The sequence below is a fragment of the Corylus avellana genome, chromosome 4, assembly GCF_965113065.1.
Source record: "Corylus avellana chromosome 4, dhCorAvel1.hap1.2, whole genome shotgun sequence".
Taxonomy (NCBI): Eukaryota; Viridiplantae; Streptophyta; class Magnoliopsida; order Fagales; family Betulaceae; genus Corylus; species Corylus avellana.
Window position 1 is genome coordinate 20258000 of NC_142493.1, and position 21574 is coordinate 20279573.

Sequence of the window (21574 nt, forward strand, 5' to 3'; positions counted from 1 at the left end):
AGCCCTCTCTCTCATTTTCAATCATATTGTAGCATTCCTCATTAATTAATACATTGAGCAATGGGTGATCGTTTCATTTAGTTCAACTTTGATTTAAAAACCGAAATGGAACTACATAAAACCAATACGGTTCTATTGGGCTCCAATTTCAGTAAAAAGTAGAAAAGTAAAAAACCCTTATCTAATGGGAAATATTAATATATTTCTCAAAGAAATTAATACCTTAAAGTAGGAAATTCGTGTCCAATACAAAACAAGGATACTGTGTCAGCGTTACCTTTTTCATATCCATTTTTCCAGTAAAGTCGCAGGTCCCCCTGTTTTTATAAAACAATAGAGAATTCTTAAAGGCAATCAAACCCACTATCGGACATGCAGAAATTAGCAGAGTATGAACAAATCACAGAAAAACTAAGATTTGATACATTTGTGTTGTGATCTTACACAAAAAAGAATGGAGATCTGATCAAATGGAAGAATCCCCGAAATAGAGGGGCCCCAAAGATGAGCTACAATTTCCGTAACAAAAAGAATCAGCACCCTGATTTCTGACAAATGTACAGAAAGTTTAACCTGTGTCTAAAGGTCTTACACATGCAGATCAAACTCCAAATAATGTACAAAACACCCCCACAAAACCAGGGTGTGAAGGAATGTGATACGTCAAATTTGCAGCTTGTTAGATACAGCAGCTGCAACTTTAGATATCAAACAGATATGAACCAATGCTCAGTCTATATGCCCGGGAAGCAACTGTCATGGGATAACTCCAGTAATTGAAAGAATCTCCTTTCTATGTTCTCCTCCTCTGGTATCATATACAAAAAGATGCAGTCACCCACAAAGCAATCCCGGGAAATTATCGGATCAATGTGACCAATCCAAAATTGAAGTGTATGCCCTCTTGCCGTACGGAAAGGGGAAAAAAATGAAAGAATTGCAACACAGGAAAAGGGGGGTCAGCAGCAAGATGTGCTGAGAAAGTTACAGGTATGAGAAACACTCATCAAAAAAGTCTATATCCAAGCGGATCACGTGGCTGATGATGATCTTGAACCTTCTGATTTGTTCGTATGGCACATGCAATCTGGGCATGGAAAAGTATATATCGAGTCATTGGGCCTTTTAAGCTCAAACCCCTTCGAATCACTATGAGACCGCATATTCAACATTTGGCGCTTGAAACTTTTCCATCTGGGAATAAAACAAAGGAAGATATACATCAGATAGTGTCACTTCTGTCTATGGCAGGCTAAGCACTTTACGCAAGAAACAGCCATATAAAATCACTCCACACTAATCAAGCCTGTTTGATCTTCAATCTTGGCTTTAATCAACAATCAATTTATTATGTACTTGAGTGCAACAAAGAAGGAAAGAAAAAGAAAAAAGACACTCAGATTTTAGTACAGTGGAGACTAGGAGTCCTTTTGTATTTAAGATACCTCCAATAGTATAGAGCTCCATAGAAATGGCAAATTAAAAAACTTATAAAAAGTTCAGCTTGGCCGTCTTTAGAAGCGTATATACGTACAGACCAGATTGTTGAAATTGAAAGGCATATGAGTTGCCCAAAATATTTCCTAATCCATAATGATTCTTTCGAGTTTGGTCCTTGAATACACATTCCAGCTAAAATCCTAACTAAGAAAAGCCTTCATCTTTTCCAGAGTGAATTTTAGCAATTCTTTTATCCTTTCAGCCATCTCAATTTATATGAAATGCATTGACCATTTGAAACTAAAAAAGATATAAAATGAGGTAGTAAATAAATACCCAATATTGGGATTATCAAACAGTAATGCTAGCTTTCGCTTGTCAGGCCTGATTGTCTTTGAGTGTCCACCATACAAGTATCTCCGGTGGCCCATCAGAAAATGAGGAAAGTTTCCACCTTGAGTTGTCACAAAAGCCTCACTATGAAGACAAACAGTATAGTCTATAGCAGCCATCCTGGAGGAATAATTCTAGAAGAAACAAACTCGAGTCAAAACAGTGACTTTAAATTAAACTCAAAGATGGAAGAAAAGACAAACAACCACAAATCAGTCAAACCTTAAATGGAGAAAGTTCCTCATTTGAGGCAAGCATCTGTTTTGTTTGCAAATTGGGGAACATCTCCAATAGCGGGGCCATATTTCTTTCAGCATCGTAAATCTTTCCAGATGCCAAATAGATATATGTGCTTCCATCAAATCCCATTCCCCTAAGCATCAAGCCTACCTGATGAGATACAAGAAAACAGGAAATGAGCTATTTACAAACAAGCATACATACCTGCACATATCTCACAGTTAAATTAATAGAAAAGCTCCTCGTAGCATTCAATGAATTAACTTATGTGCTTATCATCTGTAGCATAAAGAACTTCACAAATATCACACTACTGAATGGCATATCCAGTCAGTTTATAAGACAACCTTCACCATTCTTCAATCCATCTATTCAGCAAGATATTCATTTCAACTATGCTTTTGGCTAGTACCGTAAAATTTGACTAGAGAAAAGAAAAATCCACACATACTACCAACATCCATTCAATTTAAAGCTCCAAAATGGCAGAATAAGAAAGCATAACAGGTGGCAATGCTATTACTGTAGAACTTGTTTTGAGAAAAGTAAAATCCATAATGTACTAACCAAAGTCTAACAGGTTCGTAAGCTTTATGAAAGCATGAGTTTTGCACCTTTAAGGGTCAAATAAAATCTAGGACATCAACCTTATATCTGTCAGATGTTAACTACAAAATAAGGCACTTTACTAGACAGAACCAAAGTCTTCGCTTTTCCTAGTAAACTGTTCAATTCTTTCTTAAACCATCTATAAATTCACCTATCAAAAAAAATTTAAACCATCTACAAATTTAAAGAAAACAGAGTTTTCAAGATTCTTGCAACGCTTTAATGCACACATTTTCAATAGAAAAAAATTATGAACATTTTCAGCATCATTTTTACCTATGTAGTTTTCAAATAGCAAAATGATCCAATATATGAATTTATCTAGATTTATGAGTACCGTTATAAAAAATTATCAACATTTGATCCATATAGGTTATCTCCTGATATAAGCAAATGATGATAAAATAAACAAACATATGAAACAATAGGTTTTTTTTTTTATTCGACCCACAGCAAATACAATGCATTGATAATGAAACATTAAGAGGGTTTCAGCTGGTTAACACGATATAAGGCCCAAATTTATGCATCATTAAATGCAATGGAACTATAGCAAGAGATATTACCTCTAAAGGAGTAAGGGGACATTTGCCATTGATCCTGATTGCTCCAGGACGTATAACTCGACCAGGTTTTGTAAATTTTCCTTTCCAACCTCTTTCTCTTGCTGCTACCATGTCTGCCTTTTCTTGATCTCCACCATCATATATGCAGCAAGAGAAAGCAACCATATCCTGCATGTTAGAATATAATTAAAACTTGCAGAAGTATTGAGATGATAATCTCAATGGTGAAGTTCATAACCAAAAACATTCAAGCCACCATAATTCTTATTTAATTGAATCTAACCTCCTCAAAGCGAAGATGCACAGAAATGTATTTGCCACCATTATTTGCACTCCGCTCTTTCATTCTTGCAACCAAAGTTTCTCCTAATGTTAATATAGGACTTGAAAACCTTAAAGCTTCATAGTTTGCCAAGCATCTAAGCCGTTGGACAGCTGGAGGAGCATCAAATGACAATCGATTCGCAAAAGGAGAAATCCTTATGACCCTGTTTTACTCCAAAAAAAATATTCTTCAAATTTGTGCAACATTAAACGTCATTTTGTATCCATGAATCACAAATGATAAGTATTGCATGAATTATGTATGTGCCTGCCATGACAATGACTTGATTATGTATAGCTCTGAACTTGAGATGTCAAAGAAGGAAATAAGAACCCCCCCCACCCCCCCCCCCCCCCCCCCTCCAACACTTCAGTATGAGAGATATACCAAATGTTAGTTTATGATGCTTATCCAGTAACAATAATCATGATAATAAGTAGTGGATCTCTTTAAACACAAATAAAATTCTAACGTAAAGGAATAAAAAAATCAATTATTAATGATTTACCCCGCACCAGATTGTATTCAGGTGAAGAGTGAAGAGTTTAGAACGTCTAACCGAAACATAACCCATTTATATAGTTATAATTTGGGAAAAGGAAACCTGTTAAAACAAAGCACCTCTCTTACATATGGAGAGCCAAGTACACAAAAAAAATGCTCATTTTTTACTTTGACAAAAATGACCCTAAAATTTTTTTATTAAGACAAAAATACCCCTATAAATTCAGGAAAAAAAAAGAAACAAATTAAAAACTAAAAATTAAATAAGAAGAAGACGAAGGAGTGGTTCGAAAACCACCCCCGAATGGGGGTGTTCAGCCACCCCAAGGTTTTTTTTTTTTTTTGTTTTGTTTAGAATTAAAAAATAATAATAAAAATAAATAAATAAATTATTAACGTTATTTTTGTTATTATTGGGGACATGATTTTTTGTAGTTTAGTGGGGATATTGATGCAATTAATAGTTTTGGGGGGGGGGGGGGGGGGGGGGGGGGGGTGCACCGTAGTTTGAGAGGGGTATGCGAATTTTTTCCTTATAATTTGGATTGACCATGGCATACAACTTCCAACACCTAGACAGCTGAGGCCTAAGTCACATGTTTGGTAGCTCATTTCGCTAGGATGATTACAATATATTTAGCTCTTCCCAGTAGGTTCCTTCTCAGTTGATGATTAATTAACTAAGAAAGAAATTGTTCCCTAATCATTTTGCAGTAGAAATATTAGATACTGGTAGATCGGGTACTTAATTGTGTAATCACCACCTAACACTGCCTGGAAAGCATACACCTAAAAAAAATGTAAGCACCTATTAAATATACAACTTAGTAAATCAGATTCTTTTAATGCCAAAATACGAATAGCTTATTCAACAATAAAATTCTATTGCGTACCACAAACCTTACAATAATAAGAAGCGAAGAAAGTGAGAATGTGGAAATAGAGAAACAATAGAGGAAGGATTGACATTCTAACTTACTTTTCTTCAAGTAGCCTTGGGAGGACTGCATCCCTATAATATTGAACGGGTGACCATGCTTTTATTCTGAAGTTGTAAACATTGCTCATGTTCTTGTCAAATCGTTCCATAATGTAGTCAGGTATCTTGTTAACCACTCGTACATCATTTTCCAAGGAACTGATGAAATAATCTTCATCATAAATGTCTCTGAATTTACTGTGCAAGTAATAATTAAAATCAGAAATCTAGCCTAGGTTAGAATATTAAACAGCAAGTAAAATGGAACTACAGAAGTCCTGACGAAAAGTGTACATTTGAATGGATGATGCAACTGTATAATGAGCATGCTAGTCACAAGCTGTTCAATACCAACTATTTAATGAGCATGTTTGTCCACAGACTCTTCAAACCCAAAAAAAAAAAAAAAAAAACTGATGATAACCAACCCATTAGATAAGGAACCTAGAAAATAGGTAGTTAAAAAAAAAATCAACTCTTTGAGTTCATTAATGTAAAGGTAATACAAGGACAAAATCATCTATGGATTCATAAAGCATGTCATGAAAGAAAGTATCAGCCACGAGAGTCATTTAATCAGCCTAAAATTTTCCTCTCTCAGTAAGAATCAACAAGACAAAAGGAACTGAGAAATCCACACTACATCCCACCACATAGTTAACAGTAATGATCTACTATTACACTCATGAAGTAGTTTGGATTACAGAAAACAACACTAACTAAAATATACCAACACTTTATCATGACTGATATCCAATTAGCATACCCTTGCCATTTATTAAAAGGACTATTTTTTCAAGTTAAACCCTCTCTTTTACTTATAACCACAAGTGAGACCAGATGAGACTGCAAACATCAATCCATATAGTGATTACATGTGAAGTTTCTAAAATATCTATTTCCATTCAAGGGTTACATTTTTTTTTTTTTTAAGTAATCGAAATATCATTAAAAGCAATAGGTATACATGGAGTATACAAGAGAAGCCACCTAGTTAGTAGGAACAAAAAGAACAGGAAAATCATAATAACTAAGCACTAAAAGAGAAAACAAAAACAGATGTCCTCAAAACTTTTATAATTCATTTCTCTTCATAGACACCACAAAAGGCACAAAGGCACCATCTTCCACATAGCAATACTCCAAGTGCTGCTAGCAGTCCACCAACAAGTATACAAGTCAACAACTTGTCTAGGCATAACCCAAGACAGTCCAAATCAACTAAAAAACACATTCCAAATGGCACAAGCAACCTCATAATGAAGAAGAAGATGGTCCACATACTCCCCATTCGGTTTACACATAGAACACCTATCAACCACAATAATGCGCCACTTCCGGAGATTGTCCACGAAAATGATCTTTCCTAGGGCTGCTGACTAAGCGAAAATGGCCACCATCAATGGAACCTTTGTCGGCCAAACACTCTTCCAAGGAATGCGGGAACCACCATTACAACCCATGACATTGTAAAAGGATTTAACACCAAACAACCCTCTTTCGGATGAGGCACAACATAGCTTGTCCTTACCTTCCCGTCTCCCTCTCACTGAATACAATAACTTGAAGAACGAGACAAAGACATCCACCTCCCACTTAGCCGCTCTAGCAAAGCTCAGGTTGCACTGAATGTAACCTCCATCAAGTTCCATGTGAGCTGCAACAGAAGCATCCTTTGCACAAGCAATATCAAATAGAACTAGAAAGGCTTCCTTAATGGCCATATCCCCACATCAAAGATCATGCCAAAATCAAACCTTGGAGCCATCTCCCACCTCAAAACTTATATGACTTGAAAACTTCCCCCAAACCCTCATAATATTCTTCCATAACCTCACCCCATACGCCCCAGCAAACTCACTAGAACGCTACCCTCCCCCGCATCCCCCCATCAGTTTACTATGAAGAGAAGAATCAAAAGGATTGAACTACCAACTCATTATTTGGAGGTGAGCTTCTATATTTAATGTCCACCACCACTCTCCACTAAGCCTCTCTCTCAAGCCCAAAGCGCCAAACCATTTACCTAAAAGAGTATGATTGAACCTCAACAAATTCCTAATCCCCAATCCTCCCTCAAAGATCGATGTACAAAGCTTGGGCCAACTAACTAGATGATATTTAAACTATTCGCCTAGCTCACCCCATAAGAAATCAAGTTAAAGCTTCGGTTTGCAACACCTGTAGAGAGAGGAGAGAGGGACATGAAGTACATAGGTAATTGGAAATAATGCTCTTGATAAGGGTAACCCTATCACCCTTGAACAAGTATAACATTTACCAACAAGCCAACGGATGTTCTATCTTTTCAAAAACAGCATCCCATATATGCTTGGCCTTATAATAGGAGGCCTCCAACAAAAGACCAAGATACTTCAAGGGCAAAGACACAACTCCACAACCCAAAATCTCAACCAACCCATCCACATTATCAACATTTCCCACAGTAACCAATTCCAACTTGGCTAAGTTCATCTTCAAACCCGAAACAGCTCCAAAACATAAGAATAAGCTTTGTAGATTACGTAAATGATTTGGGTCAGCCCCACTGAAAATCAAAGTATCATCAGCAAACAAAAGTTAAGAGATATTAGGCCATGCCCCCGCACAAGGGTTACATCTACATATATACTCTTCATTTCCTGACACTGCACATCAGACACTCTGGACCCACAAACAAAATTTCAAAGAAAATAATTGCTGACAAACCTAGGATCTCTCCAAATGCTATGAAAATGAAAATTGGGGATTACAAGGGTTGCATTAAGGTAGCCCGCCACAGCAACAGCATTGCATATCTACAAAAAAAATATATATATAACAAACATGTAGAGACGTGTCACAACAGTTATTAAATAAGCAGTCTATATAGAAAGGCCATAATCAAGTGTAAAGATATATAAATAAGAAATGAATGAAAAACAAGGTAAAAAACCAACCGATGTCCTCTGCTGATTCAGACCACCATTTGCCTCAACATATATGTAACCATTTGTATCAGGTAAACCTATGATAACGTACACAACAACCAGGTTTCAAATTTGAAGAACATATCCAGCTGATAGGGACTACCATGTGCATGCATGTATAATTGTATGCAAAGATACATAAAACATGTAAGAATATAACAGTTATTGGAAAGGAACGGTAGAAAAACAGTATGCATGCCATATTTTAATTGCTTCAAATTTATACATGTAAACAGGTTAGTAGAGATAATCTGGATTTACAGCATATATATATCAGCAAAATGATACATAATAAGAAATTCAAGTATTATGGAGCAGAAAGTGTTTTATGACCAATAAAAATTCTACAATAAATGATAGTTTGCTCAAGGTGGAAGCCGTGATGAAAATAGTCATATTAGTAAATGTTAATGATAGTAAAGGACTGCTCTGCTAGTAGTCAGGCATTCACAAGAAGAGATCAAAACAATGGCAGAGTTAGAAGTAGAGGTGACAGCAAATAGCAGAACCGGAGCTCAAGGTGGTGGTGAAGACTGCAATAATAGAAGGTTGCACCTACCATCATTTGCTGGTCTATGGAGATGGTATTTATGACTGCACATTAACATTTATAGGCAGTGTGAAGGTGGGTGGGCATCATATGAAGAGAAGACAAATTATGGATCCACAAGCAGTAGCATTCTGATGGACAATGGATTCTCTTGAATTTCTTCCTATATCAGGTTTCGAATATTCACGTCAATTAGGATCATGTGAAAGTAGATAATATAGGCAATATAAGAACTGGCAACTTCATTGACACTTCCCCACAATTAAGAGATGGTGAGCTGAACTTATTGCCAAAAGCAACATTAAAACCCAGAACTGGTAAACCCTGAATATTATATAAAGTAGCTATAGAAGTATACTGCTTTTCAATCAATGTAGCCAACAAGAAAACTCTGTATGAATAGATATAGAGACAAGGAAACAAAATCATGAACTCTCCAGAGTAAGATTATAGTACATGTTTCATACCTCCTGAAGACTTGTTGGTGCATGGTCTCCACTCACCACTTTTATAAGAGTGTTGCCATATAGTTGATATCTAATGGGATTTGATAGCTTATGTCAGCACTAAGTAGCAAATGAGAAAAACATTTTGAAAATTGAGAACAGAATCTATAGACTACAAAGATATCTAATAATAACCTAGCGACAAGCCAAAAGAGAGACTGAAAACATGTACATTAGGAATGACAAGCCAGTTGAAATACAGAACATCCTGAACCACACAGTAATCCAACAAAAATCATGATACATATCAACATCTGGATGCAAACCCCTCAGTGAAATAACTAATTGTATTACAATCCAAATGATCTTAAACATAACCAGAACCTAAAGCTCATACACAAATTCTACAGATGCTTTCCCTTCAAAAGATAAATATATAGTCAAGGTATATCTGACTAGATGAAAAATGAATAAATGAATGAACATTAATAATAAGATCACACCAGAAGACACACTGGAAGCATAGCAAATTGTTATTACTAAGGAACAAACTATCTACAAGATTGATAGTTACAATAAGTAAAACATTCTGATAACTTCCCACCTTCTCTGGAAAATGCAAGACCTCTCACTAGATCAACCCGTCCATGCAATCCTTCTCAAGCTAAGCCTCTAAATCATTTCAATTTGCTCATTCCTACTTCCTCCAAGCCAATACAATTGAACTTAAGCCACCTAAACCATCCCTACCCTTTTACATAGAGATCATATTGTTAGTAAGATTCTTAGTGTTAGTTGCATCAGATTTCAATAAGCGTCTATCTAATGCATTCCATTAATCAAAAGACCTCAATATAAACAGCCAGTCACCCACAGAGCAGGCAAGACTTCCCCTAGTTCAGATCCATATTCTAATCCTAGCAGTAACAGTTTGAAGTGCAGCAAATAAAATAAAACTTAGGGATTTCAATTTATACCAAATGTTTTCCATCTTTCTCCGAAACAACGATGGAGTTAAAGCTAATAAATGATTCCCTAAATTACACAGTTACATCCGTGCATGTAATAACTGGTACGAAGCGATCTCAACTCCAAGCAATGAGAATAAACACACACATGCAAATGCCAAATCTGAACAGAAAAGCAGGAAATCCAACAGACCCACCTCCCAAATCCCAATGATTCACCAGAACTCACCAACAAAATCCGCATACAAACCCGACCCACATCCCCATTCCTCACAACTCACCAACAAATTTAACAAAACAACTCGTACCCACATCCAGAAACCCAACAAACGCATCGAATTCAGATTAAATCATAGCAGTAATATCAAAAACGCACCGCACCGGCGGAGGAGTTGTCGGAGTCCATATCGGGTCGGAGCTTTTCGTAGAGCTGGGGGCTCCGGTAGACGGAGCCGGGGGCGGGGCGGTGGGAGATAACCGGAACGACGTCGAAGGAGACGGAGCCCATGTAGAGAAGCATGCCGGAGATGTAGATGAGAGGGGCGAAGAGGAAGATGCCCTGTCGCCGGAGGAGCACAGACAGTAGCAGCCACGCCAAGCGCTGTGCCAGTGTCCGACCCGGCTGCAACTGTGCCGGCCCGAATCGCCCCGACTTACCCCGGCGGTACCGCGGAGACCGGAGCGGCGACGCTGGTGGCGACGGCGTGCTGTGCCCGCTGCTCGGTATCCTGTTGTACGCGTGCATCTCTCTCAGTGTTTCTCTCTCTCTCTCTCTCTCTACGGCGCCGTCATATGAGCTGGCTTGGCTTTCCCCCTCTCTTTCTCTGTGCCTTTGTTTTCGATTTTTAGAGAGAAAAAATGGCGGAGAGAGAGAGGAGGGGGCAGAGAGAGATTGTATGCGTTTGAAAAGAGACAGTGGGCGAGCACGTGCTGGGAAGATCGATGGGGATTGATGGTGGTGGTGTTTGTTTGGAAGGAAAGTATTTTTCTTTTTCTTTTTGCAGCGAATGCCTCGCATTTCTATTTCGGATGGTTTTCAATCAATTTTTGTTGTATTTTTAATTAATTTCGTGTCTTAATTTGTAAAAGTTTAAAGAATAAAACTTGTGGTTTAAAAAGTCTTAATTGAATTCCTTGAATATTTGTTGTTTGATCTTTTTTCCTCAATAATAATTCTTATTCAAAGGAATGTTTGTATGTTGATGTTATTTTGACATGTTCACACAAGAGAAAGGGATTGAGAGAATTCGAACTAGCGATTTCCGCTTTATGAGGCTTGCTTCACAGCCGATTAAGCAACCCCTTAAAGTATTCATGTTTACTTATGATTAAACTTAAAGATACAAACTTTCTGTTTTATTGCTCAATAATTACCTCATCTATCTAATGGGATCTAAACCACCAATTTCATAACCATCTCCTTTTTGTTGTAGAATATATTTAATTACACCCTCATTCATATTGTCAACTAATATTAATAGATTATTCTTACTTACATGGTTAAGATTCTATTTTGTTTTATTTAAGAAAAATGTTTATTTGTATTCTAACACCTATCTCATCGTTTATATCTTGGTTGAATTGGCATGCTCCATTAATAGTTGATACAACATGCTAACTCAGCAAAAATGTACCTGAGATGAATGTCACAATGCAAATTAGCATTTTTCTTTATTTAACCATATGCATGATATTTTATATAATAAATATGCATTTTTAAATGACCAGGCATATAAAACACGACCATTTTCTCATAATTCTTCTAACATACTCAGCTGGCATGACATGCTTAATCAAGATTGATCTAAAGATAAATTGAGCATGCCACATCATATGAGTCTGCTGGGAGAATGGAAAATATTTTATTTTTTATTTTTTTATATCATAATAACAAAACTTTCTCCACATATACAATATCATTAATAAAAGTTGAATATTATTCTATCTAAATTTGCTCCAAACATTACTAAATTAATGCCTTTGCTAGTATGTAAGTTGCCACATTTGCTAGCCAATTTGAACTCCACTACACATACTCCCACTTCTTTACACCAATTTCATTACGTCTATATGCGACTTTTAAAACTACTATTGAATTTATGATGTATTTTTTATTGAATTTTAATCTAATTGTAGTTTTAAAAGTTACTTATGTGTGTGGAGAAATGTGTGTGCAGAAGTGAGAGTATGTGTAACATTACCCTGAAAATTATGCTCCAAAACACTAACCACTTTATCATTGACCAAAATTTCCAATCCCTATCTAAAGGGTAATTTTGAAAGCTTCAATGGTGCTTTGAAATAGGAATCTCACAAACAAAATAAAATAGAAAGTATATCTTCAAGTGTGTCTCTGCTCTCTCTATTGAGCCATAGCCATGGAGTTCCAATGTCTGTTGTCATGACTCAAACTCTATAGCCATGAGCTTGAAAGCTGGTAATGGAGAAGGGAGAGAAATTTAAAGGGTATAACTAAAAAAATGATTTTAAAATAGTGATTGAAGACATTATTTAAAAGAAAGAAAAAAGTAAAATCAGTCATTTTTATTTCATTAATTTGCAATAAGCTACTATGGTTTAAAAATGTTCTAACAGCTGCATGTAGTATGCAAAAATAAAATAATTTTTACTATCAAATTTCGTTAATATGTAACGTCAAATCCAATGGAATTAATACGCGTGTTTTATTTAATTACTAACGTTAAAAATATATATATAAGATTTTTCATGTCATTTTTTTTTTTTGGACACGCCCACAGAAGGGAAGGGGGATGGAAATTCAAACTAGTAACCTCTATTTTATGAGACGTGGTCTATAGCCAATTGAGTTAACTCTTGGATCATTTATCTAAGCCATGGATCAATTGCACGTCATCTAGATAAATTAAAGGAGAAAAAACATAAGTAACGTTTCAGATTTTAGCACTTCTTCACTCAAATCGATTCTTCGCCCATAATTCATCAACCCAAATGAGCAGAGGTGGTAACTTGTCCATGAAGCAAAATTAGAGAAGCAATTGGTGTCTTAAGAGTAAAACAACTAAAACATAAAAAATTAATACTCTATTAAATAAAGTAATATATATCGTGCATAAGACACAATCTCTACGGCTAATACGATATGCTTTGTTTTTTATCTCGTATTGCAAAAGGCAACTCACGACTTTGTACAGCTAGGATAGGATAGTGATATTGATGATTTTTCTTTGGGGGGGGGGGGCACGTGGCCTACTTTCAGTGGATGGAGTGGCGTGTATGCCGTGTGTTGGTAATGCAAATGCGTTGACTGTCACTGTCTCCCCTCAAGGCTCCAGCCGTGGATTCGTGATTGGAATGTCTAACTAACCATTCTGGGGAAAATGTTTTCTTGGGGGATGGGATTTAAAACCAAATTGGACATTGTGATTTGTGCTCCTTAAAATTAGTGCGCAAATCCGGATAAATATTTGACTTGGAGGACGGCAATTTTAATTTCAGAGCAATCCGGATAAAATTAGTGTTATTTCCATGTTTGGAAAGGATTCGTCAAACATAATTAAGTTTTTAATTTATAAAAACATTTATTGCATGAGAAACTACACATTATTATTGAAATTGTGCACTTTTTTTTATTTTTTTTTATTCTACCTCTAATGTTTAAAAATTAACAATTTATTCTCATGAAGTTTATTCTTTTTGCAATGTAGTGGTCATGTTTATAGATTTTGGATGGTTTACAGCACACGTGCATCTCATGTGAGTTTTTAAGATTGTAAAAGTCTAAAATGTCCTTATTTTTGTGAAAAAAAAAAAAAAAAAAAAAGGTTGGCCATTTCCATTTGGGCCAAAGGGGTGGCCGAGCCACCCCCAATTGGCCGAAATGGAGGTGGTGAGCCACCCCCATGGCCTACTGAGGTGGCTAACCACCACCAAAGACCTTGTCAACCAGTTGTGATGCAGAAGGAAAAATAAATAAGTGGTCTTTAATTTTATTTGGGTCTTATTCATTAACTAGGTTATTTGTATTTAGACATGTGTTCTATTTATATTTTAAGAATTATTATAATGGGCTTGACCCAAAATCAGTTAAATTAGGATTATTGTTATTTAATAATTTAATGAGAGTCTAAGTTAGTAAATTGCTATTAATGACGTTAAGAATTTAATGTGCCTTTTAAATGTTTATAAACACTTGACACTATTTTAAATAGGTTGGAAGATATTTCCTCCCAACCAGTTTCTATCTATTTAATAATGAGTTTGACCCAATGATCAGTCAAATTAGACTCTACCAAAATTTCATTGTTGATTAGTGGGCTTTGATCAATGTGCTTTTATTTATCTTTTTATGTTATTCTCCTTTCGTTTTGCGTCAAGTTGACCATATTTTTCCACAAACAAAATTTGGAAAAACATGGCGTCGTTTTAATCCAGCATAGTTCAAAGAATATTCTAATTGATTGGAATACAACAATTCAAAAGATTTTTTATATTGCTTATATTGTTATCTCTTAAAACCAAACACTGTAAATCAAGCAAAAGTAAACTCGTTTGTTACTGAATGGTTTAAAAAATGAAAAAAAAAAAAGAAGAGAGAGAGAGAAGTTGCAAAGTCATGTGGTGGCTCATAATAGAACACATAATCAAGCTCGACGAAGATGTGAAGCTTTGTTAAACCATAACATATCATCATAACATTTTTTGACAAGTAATTAGATAAGTAGAAAAGATAATATAGAACTCGTTTGAATGCATCAGTTAATTATATTAGCATTTTACATCAATATGTTAGGATTAACATTTTGTGGACATGATGAATCTAAAGACTAAAGTTATCAAGAAAATTTTTGTGAATTGTTGCTTTTCTTGTGAAACATAATGAAGAAATTGATAGGGTAGCCTTAGAAAATGCTCATGAAAATCATTGAATGATTGCACTAGGCATTAAAAAAGAAATAGCAAATGCTATAGCAAGTAAAACTGTAGATGCTATTCTTAAAGATCTTGGAGACTCTTTATTTGCTATCTTAGTTGATAAATCCCGTGATACATCTATTAAAGAACAATCGACAATCGTTAGCAATACCACAACTACAATTTTGAAGATGGCAATTGAGTTTGTACTTAGCAAGTATCATTTAAGTATGAGCAGATTGTGAGGACAATGATATGATGGAGCTAGCAATATGCGATGTGAGTTGAATGGACTTAAAACACTTATTTTGAACGATAACTCATCTACTTATTATGTTCACTGCATTGGACATTAGCTTCAATTGACTTTAGTTGCTGTTACTAAAAGTCAACCAAATTGCGACTTTTTTTTTTTTTTAGCTTGGCTAAGTGTTTTTAATGTTATTGGAGCACCATGCAAACGTCGTGACGCATTTTGTAAAAAACGAAGAGTTAATAACTTTTTTGGTACCTGAGTTTCCACTTTTTTATTTTTTTCCCCTTGAGTTTTAAAACATGACAAATCTAGTACACAACCTATGTGAAAAGACGGAATCACTACCTCCGTTAGTTCCGTTAGTCCCAATTAACAGGAATTCCACGTGTCACTCCCATAATACGCCACGTGTCCTAAAAATTAAAAATAATAAAATATAATTTTTTTAAAAAACTAAACCTTAAAAAAAAAAATTAAAAAAAAATGAAAGCTTTATGAGTTCGCCGGGAAGCCCTCTTGAGAATTTCGCAGGCTAAACCTCTCGCCGCCCTGTTCAAATCGAAGAACATGTTGACAAGAGCCGCAATGCCTTCGCAAAATGCGAACTACACTTGGAAATCCCATGTCGATTGATTTCTCTTCGTAGAATTTGGGTAATTTATGAAATACCATGTCGATTGATTTATCTTCGTAGCATCGGAAATCCAAGCCTTGAGACGTGACAACCAGTTCGAGTTTTCCGGCTTGGTTGATGAGCCCCCGAAATCCTTTCTTCCAGATAGGCTGCGTATTTTCTCAGGAAAGAATTCTTGGAAATCTATGGGGTACCAAAAAAGTCATCAAAAATACTTCTTTTTTGGCACAAATTAAACTAGTCTTAAGAAACAGACGAATTCACTTTTTTTTTTTACACAAATTAGGATGAAGGGGGTTCACCTTGTTTTCTGAACAATTAGCGGTACGTCGAAAACTTTTCACCTCCATCACTTGAAAATCCAGGTTTTCCTCGCCAGACAGTGCTGACCAGACATATGGGACAGAAATTTCGATCAAAAAAGGATTGCGATTGCACTCTCCGGTAGCCTCTCTGTCTCCGAAATCTTGCCGAAAATTTCTGCTAGCGGAAAATTGTGACCCACCCAGAAAAAGATAATGCCGGTCAAGGTATTGGGCCTGGAAGTAACTCCTGCTATGAAGTCTTGCTTCTAGAAAACGTTGTGGCCAATGTTTCGAAGTTGCCGGAGACGAAGATCACCAAGAGTTTCTGTGTAACTTCTTTTTTTTTTTTTAATTATTATTTTATTATGTTTTATTTTTAATTATTTTTAAATTTTTATGACACGTGGCGTAGTATGAGAGTAACACGTGAAAATTCCGTTAATTGGAACTGACAGAACTAACAGAGGTATTGATTCCGTCTTTTCGCATAGGTTGTGGGTACTAGATTTGTCATGTTTTAAAACTCAGGGAAAAAAAAATAAAAAAGTGAAAACTCAGGTACCAAAAAAGTTATTAACCCAAAAACGAACTACTAAAGTTGTGGAAGCTTAAAGCATGAAAAATAATTGTCACAAATATGAATGATCTGTTCCAACCTTGATCATGACAAAAAGCTTAAAGCATAAAAAATTTACATCATTACCGTTTGAAGCTTTTTTATACTATTATAGACATGTAAGTTCAAGAACTTGACAGTCACTTTAATGAGTCTACTTCTGAATTATTACTTTGTATTACGTACTTGAGTCTAGATGACTTGTTTGCTATTTTTAACAAAGAGAAAATAGTTCATCTTGCTTAATTTTATCCGAATGATTTTTTAGCAATTATATAATGCTCCACACTAACGACACAATATTATTTGACTTTTGGCTCCCCCTAACCAGACTTCTCAAGATGTCACCCATCATGATACTAATCTTGCATAAGCACATTTAACTGTAGAGTTCTGATAGGGTCATGGCAATCGCGGCTTTAAAACGCGTTGTGTCAAAAAAGATGAGTATATATATAAGCACATCACATTCCAAGGTGATGTGGGATGACACAAGTTCAGCTTATCATCTTGGACAACCAACTTTAAACAGATATTATTGACATTTGTTCTAATGATGAATTTGTAACACTTAAAGGGATTAGACATTTTGCTGAGAATATGGTAGATATGAAAAAGGATATCGTTTATTCATTGGTTGAAAGAGCATTTTGAGCAATTAATATTGTTAAAAATTGTTTATGTAACCGCATGAGAGATCAATGGATGAATGATTGTCTGGTTATATATATTGAAAATAATATATTCAAGACTATCAACAATGAAAAAACCATGCAATAATTTCAAGGTATAAAGATTCGTCGAGGACAACTAAATAAATTAACGTAAGGTGTGACAGAATAAATTGTAAGTTACAGTTATATATTTTAAAAATGGGTAACTTCACTAAAAACCTCCGAACTTTCACCCGATTTGACAAATTCCCTAAACTTCAAAATCTATCAATTTGGTCCCTTGAACTTTCAATTACTCTCAATGTAGACCCATTCGTCATATTTTAAACGTTACATGACGCTTATACGCTTGACTTTTGTATAAAATTCCAACTTTACCCTTAATTCCAAAATGTTTTTTTATATTTAAAAAAAAAAAAAGAAAATCAGGGATATTTTGGTTTTTTTTTTTTTAACGGCTAAAATTGATGGAGTAGTCCACATTGAGAGCAATTAAAAGTTCAGGGATCCAAATTGAGATATTTTGAAATTTGGAGGATTTGTCGAATTTGGTGAATGTTCAGGGGTCTTTAGTGAAATTACCCATTTTAAAAAATAATTAAATTACGTAGAATTATTTATTTATTGTGTTAATTATATTTTTTTAATTAATTTTCTTCAACTTTAGCTTACCAATGTAGCTCATGATTCATGAACTTACGGCAAGGGATCATCAGAATTTGAAAATGCCCCTATTAATATCATCATCTCACTCACAAAGACCCACCACTTGATCAAACTCCATTTTTAAGAAGAATTTTTCGATCGAAAATGACCATTTGAATTGACAACAAAATATCGGTGTAATGTATTGGTCCCCAAAATATTGCGGTTGAAAAGGACTCTTTTGTCTTGTTAATCTCTTCAACCAAAGGTCAGGCAATATACAAGTGAGATGGGCAAATCTTTTTTATTCCAATTCAAATAAAGACAAGGAAGAAAATGGCTCATTAGAGGTTGAATCTCACACCCCTAGCCACAGCTTGTGGAGTCTCTCACCACAAAGAAACAAAACAAAAAAACAAAAAAGAAAAAAAGAAAAAAAAAAGTCACGCCTTAAAAGCGCTTTTAATTTTTTTTACCAAACAAGTATTTTTTTTTTCAAACGGACTTTTTGAGTGTTAAAAATACTTTTAAATCCCTCAAACGTAATGGCAAACAAACTCTAAATTATAACCCTAATTTGAGTGACTTTAGCTAAATAGACTAATGACTAAAATCCTAATCATAATCTAATTGACTTTGAACAAAATTCATTTATTGAATTACAAAAACAATAGCCTCCACTAAAATAACAAACTCAGTGGCGGAGCCAGCCAATTTATATTGGGGGTGCTGCTAAATTTTTTTTTGCGTCCTATAAAATATATGCATCCTAAAAATTTTTTTGGCGTTCTATAAAATATATGCATCCTAAATTTTTTTTTTTTTTTTTTTTTTTTGCATCCTATGAGGCATCCAAAAAATTTGGTAATTCACACAATATATGCATCACAAAAAAAATCTATAAAAACTCATAAATATTAAACAAGTTAATTTTTCAAGAAACAATCAAAGTTTATAAACATTAAACAACAACAAAATGAACTGTTATGCAGAAATTAAAGTTTATTTAATCATTCAAATTAATAGTGAATTTATTAACGAAACTGTTATGCACCCTAATGGACAGAAAAGTAACTGCAAGGCTAATAATAATGTTGTCTAAATATGTGAACTGTGTAGAAGAGGCAACTGTAAACCACAGCTAAAATATTCTTATTTTTTATGTTCTTGTAGGATAATGTTATCTCCACACTTGCTATAAATATCGTATTCTTGTAGAATAATATATAATGCTACTTATTCCTTACTACTGTGATTTCATGAAAGATAAAAGTAAGAGAAAATAATTTTTTTTTTAGGGTGCCGTGTCAGTGTGGAACTAGTTTGGAAAAAAGCAATTTTTTTTTTTTTAAAAAAAAAAATCTCCCAAAGCATAACGTGGCTCCGCCACTGAACAAACTTATCTCATCCCATGTGATCAAGTGACAGAATGTCCAATACGCTGTGCAAATTATTACCAAAAACGCATAAAATCAACAGATGGTTATGGCATATGGATTATTAGAATTTTATACCGTGTGTAAGAGCTTGTTATGGATTGTATTTGAAAAATATAACTTTTAAGAAAAAAAATATATAATAGCTTCTCAAATTATTAGTCGTTTGCAATATAGCATCCCAATATTTAAAAGATACTAAAGTAACCCACAAACTACCAAATTGTATAAAAAAGGCCACTTACTTTTTTTATATTCCTATAACACCCCTATTCTTTTAACAAATAAAATAATAAAATGATTGTAAAAAAATAAAAAACAATTTTTTTTTTAAAAAAAAGAAAAACCAATGGACGAATAAATACAAAAAAAAAAAAAAGTTTGTGAAATAAATAAATAATTAGTCACTATAATTGGCCTAAATTACAAATTGCTTCATGTCGTATTAAGGTAAAATCAATTTTGTAGTTTGATAAGCTATTTTAGTACCTTTTTTTGGGGACTATCTTAAGAACCATACCTTTGATTTTACTTTAATATTATATGAAACAATTTGTAATTTATGCCAACAACAGTGACTAATTATTTATTTATTCAAAAAAACTTTTTTTTGGTATTTATTCGTACATTGGTTTTTTTTTATTTTTAGTTTTAGTTTTTTTTTTTTTTTTTAATTTGTTTGGTTTTATTATTATTATTATTATTTGTTAAAAGAACGTGGGTATTATAAGAATATAAAAAAATAAGTGGCATTTTTAATACAATTTGATAGTTTGAGAGTTACTTTAATACCTTTTGATAATTGTGTGACTATATTCTGAACGACTGATAGTTCATGTGACTTTTTTATATTTTTCCTTAATTTTAAGTCAAAAAAAAAAAAAAAAAAATACTATTAGCAAACAAACCATAAAAATCATATGCCTTGTAATCTGGGCCGCCTAGAAGTCAATATCGTGTAGAATTGGCTTCTAGTCTATGGCACTTTAAATCCTTTTGATAAAGCCTACAAGGTATGAAATGAAGATGATCCAAAGTTAAAAGGAGTGGCAATTCGCTGTAGAAACATGGATACACAAATTATGTATCAAGACCCATTTACTAATCCGTATTACTTTCACTTAAATTCTAAATGTCACGTGTTATGTTCAAATTATATTGAAACATGAATATAAATTTATATAAATCAATCATAACCCAATTCATTTAATTAAATGGGCCAACCATCTTAATTATAACCTGTTAATTTCGTATTGAATTCGAGTCATAGTTCACCAACCCCCAAAAGTCGCCAAAATCAAGATGGAATTGAGGGTAACAATGGATAAATGAAAATTATGCTTCAATCCAAACACAACTCAGAGCAAAATTTAATATTTGCTGCAAATAGAATTTCAAATAATCCAGCAACTAAATGATGTCACCCCTTAAAAGGAATTGACCACGCCACTTCCATCTACCCAGTTAACAGTAATGAGATTAGAAAAAAAATAAAAAAACAATTCGAGGCCCATATGAGAAAGTTAGAAGATTTTGATGAATGATTATGACAGTTTAACATTGATTTACATCGCATCATTAAGTTGTAAAGCAATCGTGTAAAAGCTAAGCGTCCATTTGAATTTGCAATTTTAAAAAATGCAATTTAAAAATGTATGATTTGAAAACGTGAATTTTAAAAAACATAATTAAGCGTTTGACAAAATCGCACCTTTAAAATTACAATTTAACCTTTAAAATTATGCGTTTTAAAAAAAGCACCCCTTTGCCAGCAATTTGAAAAAGCAAATTTTTTATGTAATGCCAAACACGTCCTAAATAACAGTTCTCTTTCAAGAACCGATAGGTTCCCAACTCTTTCAAATGCATTCCATTACTTGCATACGCAATCGGATTCGGGCAGAGAATTCAAACCAAAGTAACCGTTAAAGGCAACAAACAAGTTCCAAACTCGAAAACCTCCGAAAGGCACCCATCATAGAATGATATAAAACAAGTTACAACCATGCTTGCTCATCAGCTTTCACAATATTTCTCAACAACCAGAAACTTGCATATTCTTAGGCTTTTAATCAATCAGACTTAACAATGAGTTAAAAAACCAATGCAAATGTGATACAACAAAC

At 34.2% G+C, this 21574-nt stretch overlaps 1 protein-coding gene across 1 annotated transcript; it reads right to left on the bottom strand.

The window, feature by feature from the left end:
• Positions 1–387: 387 nt before the first annotated feature.
• LOC132177833 (O-fucosyltransferase family protein) lies at positions 388–10947 on the bottom strand. The gene is made up of 10 exons (XM_059590302.2): positions 10366–10947; positions 9043–9112; positions 7996–8063; positions 7766–7854; positions 5057–5254; positions 3532–3736; positions 3249–3416; positions 2056–2223; positions 1777–1967; positions 388–1194 (listed from the first exon to the last, which is right to left on the bottom strand). The coding sequence occupies exons 1-10, from the start codon at positions 10732–10734 to the stop codon at positions 1032–1034; spliced, it is 1689 nt and encodes a 562-aa protein (XP_059446285.2). The 5' UTR covers positions 10735–10947; the 3' UTR covers positions 388–1031.
• Positions 10948–21574: the final 10627 nt, after the last annotated feature.

Excerpts from the sequence above, each read along its gene's own strand:
- LOC132177833 (XM_059590302.2), bottom strand. The coding sequence starts at position 10,734 with ATGCACGCGTACAACAGGATACCGAGCAGCGGGCACAGCACGCCGTCG. Across the intron at positions 3,737-5,056 it reads CCAAGGCTACTTGAAGAAAA|GGTCATAAGGATTTCTCCTT; the intron begins GTAAGTTAGAAT and ends GGAGTAAAACAG. Across the intron at positions 3,417-3,531 it reads TGCATCTTCGCTTTGAGGAG|GATATGGTTGCTTTCTCTTG; the intron begins GTTAGATTCAAT and ends TCTAACATGCAG.